Source organism: Crassostrea angulata, chromosome 7 (assembly GCF_025612915.1).
Source record: "Crassostrea angulata isolate pt1a10 chromosome 7, ASM2561291v2, whole genome shotgun sequence".
In the NCBI taxonomy this organism is placed as follows: domain Eukaryota; kingdom Metazoa; phylum Mollusca; class Bivalvia; order Ostreida; family Ostreidae; genus Magallana; species Magallana angulata.
Window position 1 is genome coordinate 54,229,945 of NC_069117.1, and position 10,075 is coordinate 54,240,019.

General features: G+C 32.6%; 1 protein-coding gene across 2 annotated transcripts in view; it reads left to right on the forward strand.

Annotated features, from left to right (window-relative positions):
* Positions 1 to 5,612, forward strand: part of LOC128191524 (roquin-2-like) — a 31,476-nt gene extending 25,864 nt beyond the window's left edge. Inside the window, exons 15-19 of one of the 2 annotated variants that reach the window (XM_052863636.1) lie at positions 224 to 380; positions 1,559 to 1,710; positions 1,996 to 2,125; positions 2,490 to 2,630; positions 3,468 to 5,612. In XM_052863636.1, coding sequence (XP_052719596.1) covers positions 224 to 380; positions 1,559 to 1,710; positions 1,996 to 2,125; positions 2,490 to 2,630; positions 3,468 to 3,548 — 661 coding nt within the window. In that variant the 3' untranslated portion in view covers positions 3,549 to 5,612. The remainder of the gene's footprint in view (positions 1 to 223; positions 381 to 1,558; positions 1,711 to 1,995; positions 2,126 to 2,489; positions 2,631 to 3,467) is intronic. The other variant, XM_052863637.1, reaches the window with a different exon arrangement.
* The last annotated feature ends 4,463 nt before the right edge of the window (positions 5,613 to 10,075 follow it).

The following is a 10,075-nucleotide window of genomic DNA, read 5'->3' on the forward strand; positions in this document are numbered from 1 at the left end:
AAACAAAGATAAACAATTTACATTATATAAAGGTCATTTTAAAACAAAGTATCAAAATGAATGACTTTCTAAAGAATCTTATTAACAGTGCACAATCTTATATTAATATCAGTGCACAATTTCTTATCTTTGATTGAAATTAAATTCAAGTTATGTGTACTGGTAATCGGATTACTTTCCTATCGTGCTATATTTATGAATTCTAAAACATGATATATTGAAGGTTCACTCATTGTAGGAGTAGTATGTCAGTTTGTTCCGACAAAACTGATGAAGAGATTCCGTTTGATCCACCGATAGTCTCAAAGTTTGGGCCGATCTCACGGTCATGTAAGACGAAATACAAGTCAACTGACCCTGTGCAGGCTACCGCCAACCAGGTAATCTCTCGCTCTCTCTCTCCCCCTCTTGCAGGCTACAGCCAACCAGGTAATCTCTCTCTCTCCCCCCCCCCTCTTGCAGGCTACCGCCAACCAGGTAATCTCTCTCTCTCTCTCTCTCCCCCTCTTGCAAGCTACGGCCAACCAGGTAATCTCTCTCTCTCTCTCCCCCTCTTTTACTCTTTATTGTTTTTTGCAGCTTGGTGTACATGTATGCTTACCAAACAGGGATTTCTAATAAAGTGAATTTTCAGTGAAGCAATAAAAATAAACGAACATTCTCCAATCCTTAGCAATGTTCAATAACTCTTATGTTCAATAACTCCTATGTTCAATAACTCTTAAATATCCAGAAAGGGGATTTACATGGAAAGTTTGAATTAATCCTTTAGTGTTTATATTGCAGACTGATATATAACTAAGTCTTCGGCTAAGTAGTATCATTTAGACCAACAATATAACGAAAATGAATTTTATGTTCTAGAGGCCATTGGAGAAAGTTTTACAAAAATCTCCATTCTAAACATTTCATGCATTTTTTTCTCAAATAAATGCAACATTGTAAAATGCTTGGATACAAAAAAAATGTTTGAATAAAGTTTGATGAACAGATAACATTTATAGAATGATAAAATAACATTGAGGCTGAGGATTAGTGAACTTTGATAAAAATCGAAGTTGATAAAAATCGAAGTTGATTATCGTTATTTGTATTTTAATACTTGGTAACAAGTATGAATGAAAAATTTAATTTCTCTAACTTAACAATTCATACTTGTTAACCTGAATGGTGGACTTAAATTAAATCTGTTCCAATTATTTTATGGTTTTAAAGGAGGAAATTTTGACAGAAATACATGTAAAAGAACAGCATACACTACAATAATCAGTATTGTAAACCAACTTTTAATCACGACTTTATTTTTCCACAATTTACTGGTGATAATTGTTCGTGATGACTAATTTTCCAACCAAGTCATATTCAAACCAGTGTTGTTTAAACAAACAAAAAGGACTGTTCCCTAGGGAAATGTTCACCAGGACAAGGCTCCCGCGGAAAAAATTCTCGCACATGAATTAAAGTTGGTTTATAGTATTTGAATATGATAAAATTTATAAATTTAACATTTGTAATGTAAAGCCTTCTAGATAAATTTTTGCTGACGTTGTGTTTGCAGGGATTTTCTGCGCGGACGCCTATGACAGCTACCACAGCAGTACGGAGACCTCAGACCACAGCCTTTCCTCAGGAAACAAAGGTCAAAAAGATCTCAGAGGTCCCCAGGCAGGGCTATAATCTCCAGGCCATTCCCACAGGATGTTATGACAAGTAATTACTTTCGTGTATTTCATCACAGGAAAGAGTTTATTGTAAATTAAGATAGTACCAAACACTTTATTTGAACATATTTTATTGCAGTATTGTACATTGGGATTTGACTAAAGGTCTTAAAACTTAATTAGTCATTTCTCTGAGATATGAACTTGGTTGGTCACATGATCAAATCTTGTGAAGCCGGAAATAGATGTATGCTTTGAAGCTTTCATAGAATAATACAAACTGGTAGGGGACGTGTATTGCTTTTGCAATACTCTCAGAATGCTTGTTTTACAGGTCAGAGATGGGGCTGCAGGACTACGTCCGTCAGGAACTGTCCCGGCTGGAGAGACAGGCCCAGAATGCCTACACAGAGGGAGAGGCCCTCAACTGTGAGCTTAAGGCAGTAGAGCTCCAGATATCCCTGGTAACAATTTACTGAAGAAAGGAGTAAAACAGTAAAATATGAGAAAAGAATGAAGCACCTCTTAAAACAATGCTCAGTATAGAATTTTATGAATTATTGCAATGATATTTGTAACACATGATTTTATTTTGTTGAGACCATTGGGCTAGAGGATTTATGAATGTGAGGTAATAAAATGTTTAGAAGGGAATCACAAGATGAGAAGTTTTTATAAAGGGTATGATTTTGGAGGGAAAATACAGAGTATTGCTTAACATCGATCAAAAGTTTGGAAGTATTTGATTCATTTCCATCCAATATCTACCTGTTTACAATACGTTGAGCCTTGGGGTACTAATAATTGCTTTCATTTTTTGTGTTGCAGGAAGATGGGTCCATGTTTGAAACTCCTCATAGCAAACCAGAAAAGACAATATTTGGATGGGAATTGGAGTCAAAGTTGGAGCGACCCCCAGCAGCTTGGAGCAGCTTTGAAATGTTGGCAGCTGCCACAACTAAAGGAATGGTAAATCTATTTATGTGTCTCAAATTTATGGATCTGCTTCCACAATATATATGAAAATTTGAGTTTAATCAGATTGCCAAATTACACAAAATTGGAAAATATGTATTTTTAGCTCACCTGAGCCAAAGGCTGTAGTGTGATTTTCTGATCAAGAATTGTCTATTGTCTTTTGTTGTCGTGGTAAATTTTCCACATTTTCATCTTCCCCAGAAGACCAGAACCACTTGGCCAATTTCAACCAAATTAGGCACAAAGCATCATTAGGTGAAGGGATGCAAGTTTTTTAAACTAAAGTGTCACACCCTCTTCAAAGGGGAGATAATTTGGAATTATTGAAAATTTGTATTTTTAAAAATCTTCTTGGCAACCATTTGGCCAGAAAAGCTCAAACTTATGTGGAAGCATCTTGGTGTTGTGTAGATTCAAGTTTCTTCATTAATCAAGGTCCCCAGGGGTAGGGTTTGGCCACAATGGAGGGGATGAAGTTTTACATAGAAATATATAAAGAAAATCTTTAACAGACTTCTCAAAATCCATTCAGCCAGAAAATCTTGAAAAATCTTGAACTTCTCACAAATACTTAAACAACAAAAGGGACTTAATATTTATCATAGAAATATGTGGATGGATATCAGAATTTTTTTTTACTTTTTGTGCAAGATCTACTCTATTAAATTGTCAAGATATTTTGAATTTGATACTGTAATGCTGATTTGATTGCCTATTTTTGCACAGGTGAGTGTTGTGGCCCTTTGGCCTCTTGTGCAATTTTTTTTGGGGGGACATTCTACAGAGTCAATTGAAGAAAATATTTCCTTTTTTCTGTCATTTTATTAGAAGCTGAATGATATACACATGGCATTAGATGCTCAGAAAAAAGCAACGCAAACTCTGCAAAGGAAACAGCAAGAGGACTGAAGAATTAAAGTGGCTGAAAACTAAGTATCTGAAAAGAATGCTATTAAGAAACATAAGTGATTTATGATCATTTGTATTTACATTGTATTTGATTATCAATATATTTTGTTATTTTAATATCTTTTTCAATATTTTAACCACTTGTTTAACAAAGTGTGAGCATTAGACTATTGATCTCTACAATGTAGGGTAAGGAAAATACTATGTATCTTCTGAAATTTGAATTCATTATGAAATCTGTTGGGTCATGTCTACCATGTGGACGTAAGCTGTCGTATTTTAGAAACACAAAGATTTGTTCATATATCCTTAAAATATACTGGTAATAGTAATCAACAAATTTATATCATTCAATCATTTTGGACACGTACATTTTATTTAGTCATATTAAATACACATTATTCTCTCTAAATATGAATTTTTTAAAGACATGGAATATATAAATATTTAAGACAGCACTTGTACATTACTGCTTTTATTAGAAGTTAAAATTACTGAAAATTGCACTTGCCTTATATTGGTTTGAATATCAAGAATTGTGATTTATAAATGTGTTTTGTATCAAAACTGCAACTATAATGTATAACAAAATATCTGGTCCTTGTGGTGGGTTTAAGGTGCCGTAAACCAACTCTAATGTTGTGCAAAAAAATTTCAGAACTTTGCAAATATTATTGCCTGTCTTGTTTTGTCTGATATGTTAAGATTTTACTTTAAAAGCCTCGATTTGAAAAAGGATTTGTCGGAATATTGGTAATCATTGGCCAATCGAAAAATAAAGTTGTGGTGAATAAAAGTTGGTTTACTGTTATGTATGGAATATTTTTTTTCTGACAATACTTTTTATTTCTTTGATTTACATGTAGCTACTTGTTCAACATTGTAATTGAATGAAGAAAGGAATGAGAATGAATAAAGGCGTTCTTATGGAAACAAATATTGGGTCGTACTCCCGTTTTCCTGGGTTTTTTCTATGGGCATACCACTTCTTTTTGGATAAAATCTAAAAATTAACAGTTAAATTAGAAAGTGGATTTTTCTGGTTTCACTGAGAACAAGATTTGATGAAGTAATAGTTGAGCTTGTGTTAATTAGCCTTAATACCTTTGATTAAAATTCCCATAAACATTAACTTGCCATACATATTATACAAATTTAAAGATTATGTGCATTTATAATGTTTCTACATTTATATCATTAACATTTTCCGACTTCACTTTCCAGTTTAATATGAAATTCATTCAGGTTAAATCCTTCTTTGATTTTTTGCATTATACTTTCAATATTGTTTGGTTCATGTTCATACAGTGGTTGTTATTGGTAACAGCTATTTTGGTCCAGATGACTGATCATTTAATCACCTATCCATTCAGCCCTACACCAGGTATAGGACTTCAGCATATGTGTATGAATGGAAACTGTTCTTTGATATTAAGAAAATTCTGTGAATTTTTTACCAAGACAGCTTTGCTATCTTATTAAATTCTATCTACATGTTTTAGTTTATTTTACCAACCAGTGTCATACATTCTTTTTTGTTTATAATAAAAAAATTTAAAATGTGTATGACAAATATTTTTTATAGAACTTGTTTATTCTGTTCCTTTTATTGAATTGTTGTAAACTTCCATCAGTGAAATAATAGAGTGCTGATTATGTACCTTCTGACTGTTTGTTACAGATATATACATGTAGCATGTCTTTGACACAGGGAACAACTGCCTTCCATATCAAAATATGACACATATGTAACACACATACTGCTCTTTTGGTCTTTGGTTGTCATTTTCAACAAACTTTGAGTCCAGTTGGTGACTTATTTTACATACACATGTATATAGAATCAACCTGATGTTGGTGGATTACATAAAGTCTCGCAGCAACTGAAGTGTAATGTATTGTTGGCCCTTTTTAGTACAAAGAGGTTGATCAGTGTGTTTGGATGAAGCTTTTTTTTTTGCCAGAAACTCGAGACTTATTGGATTATTCTGATGCAATTTGATATTCAATATCTGAGTGTTATGTTTGATTTTTTTCTTTCGTAAATAAAACATAAGAAGATTGCATGCTTGGTTTTTTTTTCTGCTACATTCGTGCACATTCCTTATACGATAAGCGAGTACTTAATTCCGCGATCCCACTATTTTGTTTCAAATCGCGAGGATATAAAATCGCAAACGCGGAATATTTATCCATAATTTTTAAAGTTCTCTACTCTTACAAAAAATTGCAAGGTTTAAAATCTGCGAGGGGTGCTTCTCGTGATTTTACGCGGATATAAATTACTCGCATTTAATTAGGAACTTGCAGTATGTAACGACAAATCTGCTCTTCATATTGTTAAATTAGGACAAGGTTTTTACAATGTTATTGACCTGATTGTTTTATACATGTATTCTAACAAAAGAGTGAGTAACAAATTAGTGATCAACTCAATTCAAACGATAGTGTAAGACAATACCGTAAAAAAAAAATGGAGAAAACGACATTTTGTCGTTTGATATTTTTAGATATTAAAAAAACGCGTATTGATAGAATGGTAAACTGTGTTGAGAAAATCATTCTTAAAAAATAATTCTCCTCTGACAGACTGACGGAAAAGCTTTCAAGATGGTTTTACAATATGCGTGTTCGTCCAGCAGGCTGTCCATCTGTAAACTTTTTCACATTTCTTTTCCTCCCAAACTACAAGCCCTTACAATAATTCCAATAATCGTTAACACAAAGTATATTTATATATATTAAAATGAAGGGTTATGTCCTATTGTAAGGGAAGATAATTATAGATATTTGAAAATTTATTTGATTGTTTTAAGGTAGTACGAAACACCCCTGAAATTATTTATTTGAAATATTTTCTTAATATTATGTAAAAAATAATTTTAGTCCATTATCTTTAAAAAAAATATACCCATTAATTAATCAAGGCCCAAAAAAATGAGATGCAACGTATTTCGATTTTGAAACATACATTTGGATGCTGTTCATATGATTTTTGTTCAATTTAGCCTTATATCATTTAAAAATGCGTAACTTGTGTTCTTTCTAAAGTAAAGACCTCAAATTTGAAAACAACCACCATCAGTGTTTAGGCTTTATGTCATACAAATTTCAAGGTCATATCAACAGGTCAAAGGTCAAATAAGATGACGTCATCTAGGATTTCATCAATTTCTACCCCGTCAAACATACTTAAACGTTAATTAATCTAAAACCAATGGTTAAATTTTCTTTATTTTGATATATTTTAATAATAGGGTCATGACAATCATACTGTTAAATTTTATTCAAATTTGAATGATACATTTTCTTTTTAGATACCGTTAAGTGCTGCAAATTTTCGTCTTAAAAGAGTATTCATAAGCGCTAGTTTTACATTATATCGCATGAGAAATTATCTTAAGTTACCAGTTAGATTTTATTTCAGTATCTTTAAGTAACAAGAAGGTCTCCTATTTATAGAGCAGCACAAATATTTGTAATTTCTTGAAAAATAACTTAATGGCATAGAAAATTATAACAATGACTATTTCACTTTACACTCCACTGAAAGGAGATCCCAATAGTAGGTTTGGGACAATGTGGGCAAAAATTGTGAGGTCGGATTTTTTCTCACAAATTTTACGTATATAAAGATTTCATTCAAAAGAAAAAAATATTAAAATTTTAGAAAAATTGAATTATAGGAAAAATTTAGCTTATCTGTTTTGTACTACTTTAAATATCTCAAAACTTATTTGGTAGAAAATCTGAAACTTGTATGAAAGCGTCCAAAGTAATATATATTCAGATTTGTTCAAATCATTACCCCTGGGGTAGGATGGTGCCAGGATGAGAGAGGATGATTTTTTTTACTATCGATGGCTATTTGTAATCGGTTACTCGGTCGGAACAATGGTTACGGGTTACAATATCTGATTATTACTATTATTATTTATCAGTAATTAGAAAATTTATTATTGGAACGCAATTTAATTACAGATTTGTTCTTATATCTTCTCCGAGTCATTGATGTCTTTTCAAGTTAAATTATTATTCTATCAAGTTTCGGTGTGTTTAATTTACTTTTTTTTTTTAATTTAATACAAAAAATTATTACAGAGCAGATTCATTTGTGTATGTTTGGTACATACATGGAGCTATTGCACGATCATAAAGGATATACATTGATATTATTTTAAATGGAATATATAAAACTTGTCTCAGGCTAACTTTAAGCGGTCTTTCTCCTTTTAGTTATAAATGACTTGCAGACAAGGAAATGATTTCCCGTCGTTGTTTTCGATTTTTCTTTTAAATATATAAAATGATAAACTACATGTATGATAATTTCTTATATTCAGGTTAATTAACTGTCTAAAAACATTCCTGTTTTGCTTTCTGTGGCATTTATGATACGAATAACCGTTAATCGGTCGGAATTAAATACAATTAACAGATTAGCAGCCGATCGTCTTGCATAATTTTTACATAAGTATAAATAGAGAAAACTTCTCAAAAACTATTTAATCAGAGAAACAGAAACTTATGTGGAAGCATCCTCAGGTAATGTAAATTGAAGTCTGTTGAAATCATGATCCCCGGGGATAGGGTATCGCCACAATGGGAGTTGGGTTTTTACATAGGAATTAATAGAGAAAAATATTTTTTAAATTTTTGTCTCAAAAACCATACATTTATAGTAAATTGTGACCTCTGGACCAGTACAGGGTTCCTATGTGTAGTTCTAAATTTAATATTGGATTTTTAATTGTTCAAACGATGACTCACAAACCTACACTGTGGTCTCTGGAAAGGTTAGAATCAGCATAAGAATGTGTATTAAATCTGGGTTTTTTTTTTAAACCAGGCCGATTAAAAAAAAAAAATTTGCACAAAGCATCCTTAAGTGAATGAGATTTAAATTTGGTAAAATGAAGGACCAAGTCCTCTTCCGAAGGGAGACGATTAAGAATTATGGAAAATTTGTTGGTATCTTTCAAAAATCTTCTCAAAAACCAATTGACCAGAAGCGCTATAACTTGTGTGGAACAAATTTTCTGACGAAAAACCAATTGGCCAAAAGCGCTGTAACTTGTGTGGAAGCATCCTCAGATAGAGTAGATTCCTATTTGTTTAAATCTTAATCCCAGGGGGTAGGGTGTGGCGACAATGTGGGAAGGGGCCATTTTTACATGGGAAAAAATTTGAATTACTTTTTTAGCCTAAATGATAATAATGATTGCCTTTACTAAATATATATATATATATATATATATATATATATATATATATATATATATATATATATATATATATATATATATATATATCGAAAGAAAATATTTTAAAATCTTTTTATACAGGATCTATTCTGCTACATCGTCCAGATATTTTGTATATGACTTCATAAATCCGATTTCATTATGGCTATTGTAGCTCAGGTGGGCATTGTAGCCCATGGACCTCTTGTTCGTGGTATCTCATCAATTGCAGGTTGCTTTGTTTCTCTGGTCAACAGATTCGTAAAATGTTGGTAGTTTATCCTTCATGAACACCTCTAAAGGTATCGGGAGGGTGGCTGCTAGACGGCTTGAGGTAGAGATGAGAATAAGTGGGTTTTATATTCATCGAGACTGAACTTTATAATAGTTATCTTCACATATATATGTCTTCAATTTAATTTTTGGTAATTGTAAATTTCACCCCTGCGAATTTGTTCGGAATGTTTTCTTTATCGTTGCTAAGTATGTAGTAAATCCAGAGGTGCTCGAATGAAAGTTAACGAGACTTCACCGAGATTTGTTCAGTTCCTGTGAAATTTCGAGCGGAAGTATAAGTGTTCGGATAATATTCTCAAAATACGTAAGTACTGGTCGATTTTCATATCATATCCTACTTTGATTTATGTTAAAACATCAACATCTTTTAAGATATATGTCTTATTTCACCATCTAGCGGTTTTTAGCTCACCTGAGCTGAAAGCTCAAGTGAGCTATTCTGATCACATTTTGTCTGTCGTCCGTCTGTCCGTCTGTCTGTCTGTCCGTCTGTCCGTAAACTTTTCACATTTTCAACATCTTCTCAAGAACTACTGGGCCAATTTCAACCAAACTTGGCACAAATCATCCTTAGGCAAAGGGAAATCAAAGTTGTGCAAATTAAGGGTCACACTCGTTTTCAAGGGGAGATAATTAGAAATTAATGAAAAATTTCGAGAAATTTTCAAAAATCTTCTTCTCAAGAACCAGAAAGCCAGGAATGCTGAAACTTGTGTGGAAGCATCCTCAGGTAGTGTAGATTCAAAGTTGTGAAAATCATGACCCCCGGGGGTAGGGTGGGGCCACAATGGGGGGTCGAAGTTTTACATAGGAATATATAGAGTAAATCTTTAAAAATCTTCTTCTCATAAACTAATCAGCCAGGAAAGCTGAAACTTGTGTGGAAGCATCCTCAGGTAGTGTAGATTCAAAGTTGTGAAATTCATGATCCCTGGGGGTAGGGTGGGGCCACAATGGGGGGTCGAAGTTTTACATAGGAATATATAG